Raw genomic sequence first — 16,925 nt, 5'->3', positions numbered from 1 at the left:
AGGCTAGCATTGGAAATTCCTTAATACACTTTTAAGCTGAAATTCTTGGTCAGAGAGGAGTAGCGTTTTAATTTTTCATATGTTTGAAATGGTATAGATACATCCTACTTACTGGTGAAGTTGGATTTAACATTGCTATTTTTGAAATGGCACTTTTAGAAAGTGGACATTTCTCTGCACTTACTGCTCTGTGTGCCTGACAGCCTGTCTCAATACACATCTGTGGTGGGTGGCAGCTCCATTTTGTGTATTCCCTCTAGACAGCCACAACACAGGAAGGTTTAGGTGTGTCTGAGTACACATCTACATCCATCTACTTTCTGATGGCCTTGCCTGGGCAGGATGAAAGGGAGGGGCTAACACTTCACTTGAATAGGTAGTGTCCTGTCCTCACACAAAGGTCTGATTTGCCTCCCATAAATAGCCTGGCAGACAGAACTGAGCTCAGATGGGAACCTGTGCACTTCAGCGAACTTCTCTGAAGTCACCCTACACATCAAAGGCACTTTTGGTTATAAGTACTGTGTCTCTGGTCCCCTAAAATCAGACACTTATGGGTCTAGAACTGAACCTCTGTCAGAAGGACTGCTGTGCTGTTTAAAAGACTCATCTTTGAACTGCAGACTTGGAAGGCCTGCTTTTCATTTGTGTTGCCCTGCTGCTGCTGACTCTGCTGGAGGAGAGCTGGACTCTGCCTTCACTCCAAGTGATCTCCAAAGGTTTGTTGGATTGCCTACTGTTGCTTGAGACTCAGGGAAATCAAAGCCTCAACCTCTGCTCCTGTGCCTGGCTCACTGGAAGTGGCCCAGATACTTGCAACATAGACTTCAATGGATCTATTGTCTGTGTGTAACAGAACCGGCACATCGACCCAGTTGCGGGAGTAAAATCGGCACAATGCACCAGCAGAAAAAATGGCGCAATTCATCTGAACCAGCGCTTTGCCTCCAAAGTTTGACGCATAAGACAGCATATCACCTTCGCTGCAGCTTGGTACGATCGATGCATTCTCTCGACTGCATGTCAGAACCCGGCGCATCGTGCAACACCTCTCAACTCTGGTATCAGTCTTCGGAACTGACGCATCGCCTTCACCGGGGAGATCGACGCATCTCGCTGTTTGTGACCAGGAAAACTATTTTTTGCTCACTGGGACCTGCATGGGTTCTGTAGACAGCCTGCGCTTCTACGAGGTCAGCCCAGACTTTGAATTTGCCCCGCTCCAGTGCTCCCTAAAGTAACCTTTTCAGTGGTATGTGCTTCCAAACGCTTTACTGCATTTATTCTTTTAAAATTCAATATCACAACATCTATACATTGGGTTTTTGTCGTTTTGGTCTTGTTTTGTGTAAAATATAATCATCTGTTTTTATAAACCTCTGTGCCAAGCTACCAGAGGGTGAGCACAGTTTCTCTTTTAGTGTGTATCTAGCTTACCCTGATTAGGTTTGTGATTTCTGATGTTTGTTAAGTAGTGGATGTGATGACTATACATACACTTAAAAGCTGTGTCAGTGAAATATGTCTGTTTTTGTTTCATATGAACAGCGGAATTCCAGAGCCTCTGCAGTGGTGGAATAGGAATCACAGTTGATGGAAGAGGTAATCTATTATTAAAATCTATTAAAATGTGTTTTTAACAAAACTACCTTTCACCCAATTACAAAGTTGAGCATTTTATTTCAAGAAAACATATATCATTTATTTTGCCACCAGTGTTGCCATTAAGAATGTTTGCAATGGGTCTGACAGCGTTGTGGTCTTTGGATTAGTAAACTCTAGTTCATCATGGTTGTGAACCCCGAGATACAGTCATATACACCTCTGTGTATATAAATAGGATCTGAAAATATTGTTCTGGCCTGAAACAACTACATAGTATTTTCACAAATCAACTGCCAATTATGCATCAACTGGTTCCTTATTGTCAGTACATTTGTTCCAGCAGTATGCCTTAATAACATTCCATTTATCCTTGCCTGTGCACTACTAAGATTTGTTCAAATAGCAGTGATGGGGCTGGCTCCTAAAGAACTAAAACTTGTAGAGCAAATATATCACAATATTATGCAAAACTATATAAACTCCATCATTATTGTACTTTTGTAAGCCCTTGTTCACGAAGTGATGCTCTGCCATTGTACCTCCACACAGGTTCCTTTTAACTTATTTTAAGTCCTTGTTTGTGCAAATGAAAGTTTCAGTTTCACTATTACTTAGCATAAATACATCTACATTATCATTTCACCTATTCCACAATAGTAGGCATCTGCAGATAAGCATGTGCTCATATATACATATCTACTCATCCGGGAAGTTAACGATTGTGATGATTTTTTAAAATGAGGCTCTATGGGTATATTCACAAATAATTTAATAGCACAGGAAGTTGTACTACAGAAGTACTCTTTTATGTACTCTTGCATGCATTTCTGAATTGGCCCCAAAGTGTCCAACTCTCTATTAGTAAAAGTGCAAAGAGGGCATAGTCCTTTCTATTTGAGCGAATTGCACATGAATATTCCTTGCTTAGTCCCATTAATACGAGTATTACTTTATGTACTGCGAAATGCCCTTGTGACTTGCCCCCTACACTTGAGCGTAGTGTCTACATGTGGGCTCATGTTATTGGAATGGGAGTTCACACAGAGCCGTTCAGAAATCTAGCTCTTTACTTAGGAATAAAGTTTTAGTAGTTTTTTCAAAGAACAATCCAACACAGGCTCTAAATATCACAGCCTTGACAAAGGCGAACATTACCTGGAATAGGGAGAGATTGCAAATAATGCAGGTTCCAAATTGAAAGCCCAGAGGAAAATACATCCCATTAATTTTCTCACAATCCATGCATTACAGTGGAACCTCATTGCATACATACGTACAATAAATACAAAGTCACTTGGCTGCAACATCTGGGTCTATGCTGCTACAGCTGCACTATGTTAGGTGAGATTGTAAAAATATGGCATATCAACAGAGTTAATTGCTGCTATCCTCTTTGAGGTTTTTACCGAGTTAGGTCCAGTTTTACAAACATTTGGTTTATCGACTGTGCAGAAAGGCATCTGCTGTAGCCTGTGCTGCCACTGGTAACTTTTAACTCAATATTCTAAATAAACACAAAAAGTAGAAACCCCAGCTTTGCTGAGTTGCGGTGTTTGTTAGAATGTAACTACCAGACATTGCAGCCGTTGCCAACAGTCTGGCATTCTACAGCGAATTGTGTGCATTTCTGTTCTTTAACCAAATCTATATTCAAGATACACAATGTTATGCATATATTTTCTTCTAACTCATTTTAATTTGAACGCTTTTCTTCTTTATTTACTTTGGGTATTAAAATCTCATCTCCCCTTACTTCACACAGATATCAACGAATGTGCTCTGGATCCTGACATTTGCACTAATGGAATTTGTGAAAACCTACGTGGTAGCTATCGCTGCTACTGTAATAGCGGATATGAATCTGACACCACTGGGCGAACCTGCATTGGTAAGAAATCACCCAAAAAAATGGTTTTGGTTCTAACCATATTTAAGGTTCATTACTGACTGCAGTGCGAATTATTAATGCTAGTTAATGTCCCTCACAGTGTGCTCAAGCTACATGCAAGAGTGTTTTACGAGGGGAAGGGACAGTAACTAGCATTATTGACTGACTTCATAGTCAAACATTTTGCTATCACTTACGATGATACCTGTGTCCCACCTCATACACACATTAGTTCTCTGTTGTGAGAACTACAGCTCCTGGCCTGTACTAATATCCACAGAATGATTTCAAAATGGCTTCCCAGCCTCAACATTGAAATGAGTCTTAATGGGATATGGCATGACTTCTAGGCAAATCAGTCACTTAACTGTATGGGCCCCATTGACAAGAATATTCTACCCACGATTTTTCAGATTTTTGGAAGATTTACTGAATACCCTAGGAGTGTGTCTGAAAATTTATGCAAATGAGAGGTTTCTAGATGTACTTTCATTCCATAGTCCATCAAGTAAACAACATAGGTTTTCCTGTACAAGAGTGGAGGTACATTCTACTGAATTAGGTATGATGGAAATGTGCAGATGCAATTTTGAAAGCTTTTGTTGTTCCAATTCCCAAAACATGTTTTCCCAAGGAAAAAGATGCCTTCCTCAGCTTCATAGCAAACATTAAAAAAATGTAAGTAAAAAAATGTAAATGTAAGTCCGTTTTTGTAAAGTGCAAGCTAATCACCCATACGGGTCTCAAGGCACTGGGGGCCATCGTGGAAATTAAGTGAGCTATTGCCCAGAGTCACATGGTGCTGAGCTGCTGCCAGAGCCAGGGATCGAACCATGAACCCTGTGCTCCAAAGCCCTGGCCGCTGCACCACACCTCTCCACACTAAGGCCTCTCCATTTCTGGTGCACCAAAGAAACACACTTAGAGCCTGGTTTAGAATTTGGCAGACAGTTAATCCATCATGTTGCTCCGCCATATTATATAGTGCACTTGCAAAAATACAGACAGGATATCTGGGACGATTGTGATGGAATAACTTGTCCAGCAAACTCTAAACTAGGCCCTTACTCTTGCTGTGAGTTTGGGTGGGTGTTTACTGACGTTTGACTGGTAAATTGCCCGGGAATATCCCTTTTCTAGCTCAGATAAGAGATTTACCTTAATTAACAATCCACATGCACGAGAAATTCCAAGTTGAGCCTGAAAACGTTCAGCGATCTCGATTCTGTGAAACAGAAAAGGGAGGTTCCAATGAATTATCCCTTTTTTGTTTGTAAGCGTAATTGTAGTAGATTGTACAAGAACTATTACCTGTTTTCTTTTTTGAGTAATCCTTTCTTGATCTTTTACTGGAGCACCAAGACAGCCGTTTTTAGCTATTGATATATTTGTGGGAAACCCATCTCTTTTTTGTGTTTGCTATTTTTGGTTTTGCTTATCAAAGAGGCTAGTAAATCTTCCATATTATAATTTGTGAAACAATGTTACATTCACAATATTTCTTGTTTTTACTACTTAAACACCCATGACCTTTTCTATGTTCTCATAAATTGCTTGGTTGTTAGGTGTAACACACGAATAAACCAGTGGCTGAACCTTTTAACTTATTCTTTTAAAAATAATTACATAACTAAGTTTTATATCAATGCTTATCAAAACCATATAAATTCCTAGCGCAGATGTTGTGTTGTCAATCTGCCAGCTATTTACCATGAGTGAATGCATGTGAAGGAGTGTGTCTCCCAGAAGTCCTTTCCCCTTCCCAGCAGATATCTAATTAGCAAAGGGTGTGTTCTTTTAGCATATGGAGAGTATGGTGTTCCATCAGTAATTTTTTTTGACAGTTTTTTCCTATCAGCAGATATCAAATTAATAAAGGACATGTAACTTTAAAACGGCTTATCTTGAATGGATCACTTCAACACTAAGGTGGGAAAGCCAGAAAACTAAAGTGAAGATCTGAGCCAGAGATGAGATTGGGGTGCGGGCTGGTTCTAAAAGCCAAAACAAGAGCAGCACTGAAAAAAAATAACCATGTGGATAGTCTCTTGTTTCCTCTCATTCTCCACTTGTTTTCTATATGCCTCATCTCCTGCTTTCCTTTTCTGGCAATCACTCTCTCTCGAACTTTCTGCTTCTGTTTATCTCTGGTTCACTTTCTCTTTTATCTTTTTTTCTCCTCTCTGTCTCCACTTTCTCTCTTTGCTCCCTTTCTTTCTTTCTTCCTTCTCCATCTCTTTCTTAATCTCCTTCTTTTCCACCATCTCTCACTTTGTTTTGATATTGTTCCCTCTACCCCGATATCTCACTCTTTCTCCCCTTGCTTTCCTTCTGTCTAGTTTATCCTTCTGTCTTACTGTCACATACTCTTTGCTTCCTATGAACCCAGTTACTAGCCCCATTGAACCAACTCCTTTCTTATCGCCTCCGCTCATTCTGCGCTCTCTCACGCCAGTCATCAGAGCAGGAGAGGAGGAGCTGGTCAGTAAAACAGGCTATTTCCCTACTCTGGTGCACCTGGGGGCTTGGAGAACGATGTGAATGTGTGCACAGAGATGCAGCATCACAGTTTCTTGACTTCGCTGCCTTTTGGCTTGAGGCTCCACAGGGAGCTTGAGCCGAGCCGGAGCTGTCTATCTGACTCGAGCAAAGCTCGAGCTTTCAGTGGCTCACCCACCTCTCTTGAGCATCACATGCCGTCGACTGCATGCATACACAGTCTCCCAGACACAAACCCAGAAATGCTCCTCACACTAGGGAAGATTGTGAAGACCCTCAGTCACTCACTTCACATCCTCAGCCTTAGTCTTAACACCCTCGTGTCAGACAAGCTCCATACTCCCTGTATCATGCCCTGTATGCCCTCAGTAGAAATCTTCACACTCTCAGCTACATGTGGCTCACCCTCAGCGAATGATGCCCACCACCGGGCACTTCTTTCACCCGACTATGCTATGCACATTCTCTTCTAATCCTTACATGCATTTAGCAGGTCTGTTTCCTGAAATCACATATATTGATCTCTGGTGGTGGTCGAAAAAGTTTCTCGGCTCTCTGGAGTATTATTTAAATGAAGGTTGTGGCGATTTAAAAGTCCATGGAAGTTTTTAGTATCCAGCAAAAATGTCTTTTAATTAGAAGTTATTGAAAGTCAGCTATAAGTGAACAGCAAGAAAAGAACAGTGAAACGCAGTGGGATTGATGACATGTTCTGCTACATAACTCAGTGCCAAAAACATGTGGTAGACGAAAAACAGCACTATTATAGAAAGAAACCCTGGAGAAGAATACTTGCAAAAGTATTTAGTTTCTTTTGTACATGGCTTAGTACCATACTGAACAAGTTTCTGATTGAAATGGTATCTTGATTAAAATGATTATCTAAAATAATTTCTGAAATTATGTCCTTTGCAACGCTACTTTAAATGTCACAGATGAAAATGAACATATATAACATTTGACGTCTATAACTGCTGCTTTCTGACCAAATTGTGGTTGTTATTCAAGAACTCTGTAATTTTGAAGTGAGAAGGAAACCAGTCTATGAACTGTGATATCATGTTAATATCAGCCATTCTGGGATTGTCGTAAAGGCAACTACAAAAACTCTGCATGATGTTTTACATCTGCTCAATTTATGATTGTTCACAGTTGGATAAATTACACTCTAACAAATCAAAGATGGCGTGAGACATTGGCAGGGTATGCCCTTCCACTTAAAACTGTCAAAAGGCATTTCGTACTTTACAAAAATAATCTGGTCTAAAAGCCTTTCTTAGTAATGTTCTTATTCAGATGGGTGTCATGCATATGTGTCTCCTGTATGCAGACGGATAAATTTGCCCCTACTATACATTGCAGATTTGCTTTAGTGCTGTGGTTCTTGGATCACTTGGAAATCTAAATTATATAAAAAGCCGTTATATCTACAAAATCAAGTTACTTCTTACAGTTTGAGTCCTATCTGTATTCTGTTCCTCAAACTTCTCAATACACAAACCGTATCATTACGTATCATTTACACAGCCTTGGAACAATTGCTTTCTATGAGTGCCTATTGATAGTACACAACCTATTCACAACATCTCATTCACCATGAATTGTCATCCTTGTTCCAACATGGAGCCACATACACAATTACACATATTACATCATGAGGATAAGTTCATGGGCAAAACTTGTAATTGCCACAAGATGCTTTGTATGCTTAGGACATCATCTCCACTGTGTTAATCAAGCCCTTTTTCCTTGTGTCATTCTTGCTTGTTACTTCAACCCTGTTAGGCACACCACAATTGCTTGTTCCATGAAATAGATGTATTACATATTACAGTAAGTTTTCATTGATACCACACCTTTTGAGATACCATGTTATCTGTTTACTTAGATCTTTGTTATATGTGATGTTTGTATGTTGAAGTAAGTTACATTCCCTGTATACACTGAATCCGCTCATACTTGGTTGTCATGTAACAGTGATTTATCTCTGCAAAGTGCTTTTGCTCGAGGTGACGAGTTACTGGGACTCTAGAATGATAGAAAGAAAGGCAATGAGGGCTTTCAGAAAGAATTTGATGCACAGCAGGGCTGGGAAGCCATTTCAGACTTTAGATGCTTTTATAGTAAGCCCACAGTCGAGGTATTCATTTAGCAGATGTTTGTAGCTCGGGATGCAGCTCAAGGAAGTGAGGTTTGGTGGAGAGGAGCGGTATCTGTGAATTACTGTAAAGGGTATTACCGTGGGAGCAAAGGCCTATGGGCCTGATATATGGAAATTGAGTCGTAAATCGGTCACAGACTAGTTTGTGACAGCTAACATTTGCCTGTACTATGAAACAAAGGTAGAAAAATATCAATTCCTTAAATCTGCAAAGTGACCAAATAAGGAATTGTTGAAAAAAGCGATTGCCTAAAGCAAATACCAAATAATGAATCACAAATAGACTTTATGAATGAATCACACTCTCCCGACCCCTACACCCACCACTCAGGCACTCTATACACACCACTCAAGCGCCAAAAGCACCCAGCTTCCCATCCGCTCATGCTCACACAGACCAAATAACACTCAAAAGTCATGCCACGTTCGCATGCATGCTCCTCAACACCTGCTCGCTCACCAAACATGTCACGGCGATATGTGCCTACTGCATGACCATGCTCTGAACCTGCTCTTTCTACCAGAAACATGTCTAAACCCAATCTCGGCACCGGACATTGCTACCGCCATCCCCACCTGCTACAAGATCATTAGGCAAGACCGTCAGCACAAGCCCGAGGTGGAGTTGCCATCATATTTAAAGATACCATCAACTGCACCAACTATATGGGCACCCCATCCAGCTACATGGAACTCCTCAAATTCAAAATACACATCAAAGCCAACTGTTCCCTGGGTGGAATCCTGCTTTACAGATCACCTGGACCCAGGGCCGGACTGGCCGTAGTGGGCACCGGGCGTTTCCCAGGTGGGCCAATAAGGTGGGGGCCAGTTTTGGGCCCCTGGGGGCTGTTTTTGCTACTGGGGGCCTGCAATATCGCCCCCCGGTAACACAATTGTCCAAAACCGGCCCTTACAAACAGCTCAGCTGCACCCCCTGAGCCCCCCAGTGGGGCAGCCGAGCAGTTTGCCATGGCCGGTTTCAGTTCCCAGTCCGGCCATGCCTGGACCTCACACCAATTTCACCAGAGACATCATGAAAGCCAGTACTTTCATCTTCCTTGGAAACCTTAACATTTCCCTAGAAGACGGCACCAATCCAAACTTTATGGCCCTTCTACAAAACCTTGCAAACCTTGGCCTCACCCAGCATGTTACTGAACCCACCCACACATAGCCGGACATCTATTGGACCCTATTTTCTTCTTAATCAGCAACATCACTGTTGAAAAGCCAGCAACTATGACCTGGACAGACCACACCCACATAATTTTCAGCATACCCATCTCGCACCATCACAGACCTACTACCATAGGAACTACCTGCCAGAGCTGAAAAAGCATCCCAGAAGAGGAGTGGGCTTCCACCCATTCCGAGCATCGACCTGAGCACACCAGCAACTTGCTGAAAGCCATCATAAACCTCAACAGCTGGATCACCGTATGTGCCAACACCTTGGCTCTCCTCAAGCACAACCCAAAGGCAAGAGCCCGACCACAGGCCAGCTGGTAAACAGAGCAACTCAGGCTGATGAAACACCACTGCAAGCAACTGGAGCTCAAATGGAGAACAAGTCAGGACACCACAGATAACAAAATCTTCAAATCAGCCCTAAGATGCTACGAAAAGTAGATAAGGAACACCAAGCAAATAGTTCTTGCAGATCACATTGACACCAGCACTAACAGCAGCAAGGAAACTGTCGCCATCATCAACATTTTCACTACTCCTCCTGCCACCTCCAGCAACATCACCCCATTACAAGACCTTTGCAACAAGCTCTCGGAATTCTACTGTAACAAAATCACCTCTATATATAGCAACTTTGACCCTTAAACAGACCTCATTACTATTGCAACTCAACTTCCCATCACAGCCGATGAATGGACCCCGGCCTCGTGGCCTGCCGTCTCCCCTATCAAAATCTCTACTACCACGAAGACCATCCATTCAGGAGCTCCATCTGACCATTGCCTCCACCAAAGGACTCCTACCAATCTGAAGCACTAATACCCATCCTCACTGCCTCTATCAACTCAGCCACATTTCCGGGCACCTGGAAACTTGCCATTGTTATGCCCCTACTCAAGAAACCATCCACTGACCCAGATACACTTTCCAATTACATCTCCATTCTGCCACACCTGATGAAGGCCCTAGAGAAACTAATAAACTGACGGCTCACCAACCACCTCAGCAACCATCGGTACCTCAATGCCACGCAGTCTGGATTCATGCCCAACCACAGCACAAAAGCAGCACTCTTTGCGACAGCAACATCTGCATGATCCTTGACAGAGGAGATACTGCAGCCCTCATTCTCTTGCACCTCTCTGCAGCATTTGACATGGTCTCACACCTCATCCTCATCAGGCACATGCACTAGATTGTAATCTAAGGACTTGCTGTCTGATAGATCTGCTCCTTCTTAATGGATAGAACACAAACTGTCAACCTGGCACCTTACTCCTAGGAACCTGTAAACTCATCTGCAGAGTCCCTCAAGGTTCATCGCTCAGCCCCACCCTCTTCAACACATAACTCTGACAAACAGCATCTTCATACACAACACCAACATCCTGTCCTATGCAGATAATAGCACCTCATACTCTCCCTCTCGGACAAGACCACAAACACAAGAAACACGGTCACCGCCTGCATGACCGAAGTTGCTAACTGGATGAAAGCCAACTGTCTTAAGCTCATCATGGACAAAACAGAAGTAGTGATCAACAAGAACACCTAACTATGGGACTCCAACTGACCAACTGAACTCGGACCCACACCCAGAACCCACGCCGGTAACCTCAGAATAATAATCACCAGCAAACTGGGCATGTCTGCAGAATTCAATGACTGCATCCTGTTTCCAGACCCTGAAGGTGCTGAGGCAGATCTTCAAATAGCTCCTCATTCCCTCTTCCATATTGGTAATTGTCTTTTTCAGTACTCTATTGCCCCATAGAGTCTTAGAGTCAAGTGGACCCTATTGTCACACTTTTGTCAAGGTGCCTCACATGGGGAGGACCCAAGAGTGTCCTCTAAGCTCTGCATATTCCAGATAAGGAAGTTCCTTCCAATAGGTTACAATAGGGTGGAAACTGTAAGGCACACACACAATAGCATGATTAAATACATATTGACACATGTCACAACTGTGCTTTTTTTCAGACAAAATGCAAACTAGGGACCTTCATAGCTTTCTAATCCTGAGGAAAGCCATCTGACCTAAGTGGCAAATCTTATATGACTGAAACATGCTGCCCCGTTTTTGATGCAGGAGCCCATAGCACCTCCAGTGACATCAACATGTTTGTGTTTAACCTTGTGAAAGGTTCCTCCTAATAACATATCAAAGAGGAAGGGACATTTGCAGGTAATTTTAAATTATTAGATCCATTGATAACATCCACAAAAATCTCCACTATCACTTAAGCGTAGAACCCACCCAGATACATTAGGTATGCTGGGTGAAAACCCTATGATGAAGCATGCCAATAATATCACTAGTGGGTGAGGGTTCTTAAAAAAAAAACTGCCATTCCCCTCACTGGCCTTTTGATCATGGAGAGATAAATAGGCACATATATTTTAATTTTCTCTCTTCCATGATAATGGAGTAAGCCCAATATAAGAACAGTTATCAGGACCGAGAAATTTGTAAAAACTGTGGAAATTGGTCTTTCTACAACTGTTTTGAAGTTTTTTACCCCAAAATCCAGGCTATTCCCCCATTTACTTATCTGGTAAAATGGAAATGGGGACATTCCCAATATGTGACATTAGCATTAAAATGTAATAAAAGCAATAAAATCCCAAGGATTTTTGACATTTGATTATTTTTTTTAATCGACATGCCATTCATGTTTTGATAGAAAACTAGGGGGTGCTCTTGTAGCGCAAGCCAGGGTGGACTACATCAACCAGTAATACCAGGGCCCCAGGATCCAGTCTCTGGCAATCTCCCTCACCTGTGCAAATCAAGCGCTATAAAGCGCGACGAGGAGTCCGGTTGTGCAGGTGATCTCATAGCGCCAGATGGTGGGGACTACATCAACCAGCAATACCAGGACCCCAGGAGGCGGCCTCTGGCAATCTCTCACACCTGTGCAAATCAAGCGTTCTAAAGTACAGCAAGGAGTCCGGCTGTGTGGGTGATCTCATAGTGCAAGCCAGTGAGGACTACATCAACCAGCAATACCACGGCCCCAGGAGGAAGTCTCTGGAAATCTCCCTCACCTGTGCAAATCAAGCACTATAAAGCGTGGCAAGGTGTCCCGCCATGCATGTCAGCAGTCGGATGAGGCTGGGCCGGGCCCCCTCTCTTGGCTTCTAGATTTCAAGCATTCTATCTTGCATTTCATTCTGAACTCCCTGAAGGTGACTTTTCGAAGTGGCCAGCGTTAAGGACCCTCAGTCTCTTTTCTAATACAGAACTTGTAGCTCCGCATTGGAAAGAAACATACTATTATGTGTATTTGTTATTCATGTTTCCCAGAATTCTTGTAGACACAGGAGGACATTAACCTGTAATGAGAAGTCCGTTGACAAAGAACTGCATTTCACTTGTCGCAATTCAACCACAACTTACTGGTGGATGCTGGCTTTCGAGAGAGGTCACATACTGATTGCTCCTTTGGCTGTATATTGAGGAGTAATTATGGATTGACCTTGGCATATTGTCATTACTAATTGCAGATCAGCACCGATGGGGAAACAAAAGGCAATGGCCACGTCCATGCGGGGAGTGAGCCGTCAGCCTCTACACCGCATCAGGAGAATTCAGGCATCCTGGCCTTTTTATCCTCTGTGGTGGGAGCTCTGGAGAAGGAAATTACCAACGTGGAGGATGAGTTGGCTCAATGCCAAAAAGAAAAAAAAAGGAAAAAAATGCGGGGGGAAGACCCTTAGGTTGTAGTCTCAGGGGGGTCTTTAACAAGGCTGTAGTACCTACTACCAATACAACTATCACCCAGGCTCAGGTTCATTGTGCAGCCATACTACTTTGCATAGGGACGGCACTTCCGAATTATAATGGACTGGAACATGCACTAGATTCCCTTCCCCCGCCCAGGAAATGAAAGAAAAGAGAAAGGATGTATTGAGCAGGAAGTCTTTACAATTTAAGGGTAAAATTGTTAACAAGTCTGCTGAGGACATAATCAGCACTACAATTCTGACTTGCATGCATATTCAAAGTTAGAATTTCTGATCAGGTGGTTACTACTTCCTTTAGAATTATGTTGTAATAATATTGAGCAGGCTATAATAGGTTTAAAGAGAGACCCTCAGTTCGCAGCTGAGCATCCACCCTTAAATCCATCTGCTGATGGCCCATTGACAGACACAATCACTTGAGATAGGCAGTGTGCACCTGTGCCTTGCACAAAGGCTAATTCAAAAATTATTGAAGGCTGCCCATCTAGGCGAGAGTCTTTGGTGGCCAGGGTAGGTCGCCTACATAGTGGAAAAATTGAAGGGAGATTCCTGCCGCAGGTCTTACGGGCCCCATGATTAATCAAGTTCTGGATAAGTGAATCCGAAAACCTAGATCATTTAATTGCCCCATAATTGACCTCCCTCCCCAAGCAGCTCCCTATGTGGTGATCCTTGGTAATGACCTGCCTCTGATTCTCAACACCACAGAATCATATTTCCAGCGGAAAAATAAAGTGACTCACTGGATGGGTTCAAATTTGAATTTGGGTACTGACCTCACTGAACGTATCAATATGGCCAGGAGGGTTAGCTGGCTGGGAAAACACACAAAATCATTGGGGGATGATTGTATAGTTATTAATTTTATTTAATCTAGCTAATGTGACGGAGCAGGTACTCGCTGTAGCAAACACTTTTAGGATTGCATTGACTTCTAATATACAGGTATCGAGACCCCAGCACAAGCATCCACCCCAGTCATGGTCCCTCTTAGCCCAGAAAGTCATTGTGTGTACCATCTATGTGAGTCTTTTAACACCAATAGTGTTGATATCCAGTTGATAACCTGGAACATAGCTAGGCTCACTTCCAAGTTTTCAGATGTATATTAGGGGGTTCCATCTGCTACGCTTACAAGAAACATGGGAGACCCCGAATACCTTGTTTCTGGAAGGTTACAAAACTTTCTTTACTCCAGCAATTCATTCGCCCTCTGGCAGTGCTAAAGGTGGAATGATCAATTTTATGTCATTGGAGATTAAGGGACGAGTTATTGACTTACACCCAGGGGTTCCCACCTTACAGGCCCTTAAGATCACACTTCCTGGGTCCTTTTCAGTTTAGCTGTTAAACTCTTATAATGCGAAAACATGGTTACCGGCCACACCTAATGGTTATAAATTTAGCTCATACACCCACTGTTAGAAATGGGGGTCTCTAGTTGGCAAGGGCTTGAACCTTTGTCCAAATAGAGACCCTACTTCCTAGTCAGGATAAGGGAGTTACACTCCTAAAATAACCTCTGCTCACCCCCTTGGTAGCTTGGCACGAGCAGTCAGGTTTATCTTAGAGGCAGTGTGTGAAGCATTTGCACATAACCAACAGTAATACAGTGTAAGCACTACAAAAGTACACCACACCAGTTTAGAAAAATATCCAAAATTTTTATATACTTAAAACAAGACCAAAACGATAAAAATCCACAATACAGTACTTAAAAATCTTTAGTTATCAAAATATCCTTGAAAAACAGTTCCTTGATGTCGATAGCTCCATCCAGGGCTATCACGGCATCATGAGCAAACAAATCCAAACAGTTCTGGCTGACCGCGTCGCAGGCCAGCTACGGTGTCAGGAAGACCCACAAACAGTACATTTCAGAAATGCAGGGCGTCGATGACCTCTTGTTGAGCTTCCGAAAACACGGCGACTGCAGGTGTCGGTTCCCGATGTCGGTGCAGGAGTCGTCGGGGCCCTCAAAGTCATACGTGTTGCAGATGGAACTCCTCTTTGTTGAAGTCAGGAGCACTGGCGTCGGCAGGTGTCGGGTGCTGCGGTGTGAAGTGCAGCGGTGCAGCATGCGGTGCCCTCAGGTCGCGGTGCAAGCAGTGGCTCAGTGGTGGCGGCGTCAGATGGCGTCGTCGTTGAGACCAGGGTCGTGGTGTGAGATGAAGGCGGTGCTCGTCACGATGCTCGCAGGTCATGGTGCAAGCAGCGGTGGCGTCGTGGCTGAAGCCCTGTCGTCGGCTGATGAACTGGAGTCGATGGCACCGGCAAGCCAAGGCTGCGGTGCAGGATGAGGGTGGTGCGTCGTGTAACTTTACGAGCGGTGCCCCCAAACCACGGTGCAGGCAGTGGCGTCGAGTCCGGTGTGGAGCGACGTTGTCGGGGACACCAAGGCATCGCCGTGAAGCAAGGCGTTGCGGAGTGCAGTACCCACAGGTCGCGGTTCGAGCAGCGGCTCGGTGGCAGCATCAGCAGTCATCGTCGGTGAGACCAGGGTTGTGGTGCGGCGTTGCGGCAGTGCCCTCTTCGGTGTCTTCAGGGCACAGAGTCGGCAGCGGTGTCGTAGGCGGCGTCGAGCTTGAAGTCTTTACTGTTCCTGAGACATCTTGAACAGGGAGCAAGCTCTACCTCAATCCCTTAGAGAAACTCACAAAAGTAGATTGCAGAAAGTTCAGTCCAGTCCTCTCACTGCCCAAAACAGAAGCAGCCACTGCAGGCCAACACAGCAAAGCACACAGCAAAGTGCTAGTTCCTTCTATCAGCTTCTCCAGCTCTTCTTAATGGCAGTCTTCTTGATCCCAAAAGAGTTCTAAAGTCTTGGGGTTTGGGCCCCAATATTTATACTAGCAAATCCTTTGTCCTCTGAAGGCAGAGGGTCTTGTACCTAGTTCAAACCAGTTCTGGGTGCATTCTGCCAGTGTGCACCTTCTTCCTTTGTCAGCGTGGGCCAGGGTATTCAGACGCACCACGGGAGGTGGAGCCAGCATTGTGGAAGGCAGGCACAGCCCTAATCAGACCCAGGTGCTACTCCTCCCACCCATCTACTTGCAGATAGGTCTATTTAGCCCTGTACAGACTCACCCTGTCTCCTGGAGTCTCCCCAGCCCCTGTCACTCGCAAACCAGACAGACAATACACAAGCTAGCAGAGGCCGGCTGGATGTTTAGGTAAGAAAATACCTACTTTCTAAAAGTGGTATTTTCAAACACAGAATGTTAAAACCAACTTTACTAAAAGATGCATTTTATCATTCTGAGTTCAGGTATACTAAACTCGAATTTCTACCATGTTCCCTGGGTCAGTAAGGATCATAGGATGTTATAATCAAACTGCCCATTCTGGCCTATGTGGACAGGTAGCCTTGCAATAGTGAAAAACGAAGTAGGCTGTAATTCACTATCAGGACATGCGACACACACCAGGGCATGTCCTACCTTTCACATACACTGCACCCTGCCCACAGGGGTACCTTGGGCCTACCTTAGGGGTGACTAACATGAAGAAAAGGGAAGGTTTAGGGACTGGCAAGTGTGTGCACTTGCCAAGTCGACATGGCAGCCCCAGGCTGCACACAGGCTCTGCAATGGCAGGTCAGAGTTACACTTTGCGGGCTGTTTGCGTGGGTGGCACGATCCAGTGATGCAGCTCACCAACAGCATTTGATTTAGGGGCCCTGGCACTCGCAGTGCACTTTACTAGGGACTGACACCTAAATCAAATAGGCCAATCCATAACACATTTTACTACAGGAGCACTTGCACTTTACCACTGATCAGCAGTGAGAAAAGTGCGCAGAATCATTACACCAACAAAAACAGAGTAAAAACC

At 43.8% G+C, this 16,925-nt stretch overlaps 1 protein-coding gene across 1 annotated transcript in view; it reads left to right on the top strand.

The window, feature by feature from the left end:
- Positions 1-16,925, top strand: part of FBN2 (fibrillin 2) — a 969,744-nt gene that overhangs the window by 652,654 nt on the left and 300,165 nt on the right. Inside the window, exons 17-18 of the mRNA XM_085632710.1 lie at positions 1,549-1,602; positions 3,368-3,493. Coding sequence (XP_085488836.1) covers positions 1,549-1,602; positions 3,368-3,493 — 180 coding nt within the window. The remainder of the gene's footprint in view (positions 1-1,548; positions 1,603-3,367; positions 3,494-16,925) is intronic.

This window comes from Triturus cristatus, chromosome 2_1 (assembly GCF_964204655.1).
Source record: "Triturus cristatus chromosome 2_1, aTriCri1.1, whole genome shotgun sequence".
Classification (NCBI taxonomy): Eukaryota; Metazoa; Chordata; class Amphibia; order Caudata; family Salamandridae; genus Triturus; species Triturus cristatus.
The sequence above is the reverse complement of the archived record's forward strand: the minus strand, read 5'-3'. Positions and strand labels throughout refer to the sequence as shown.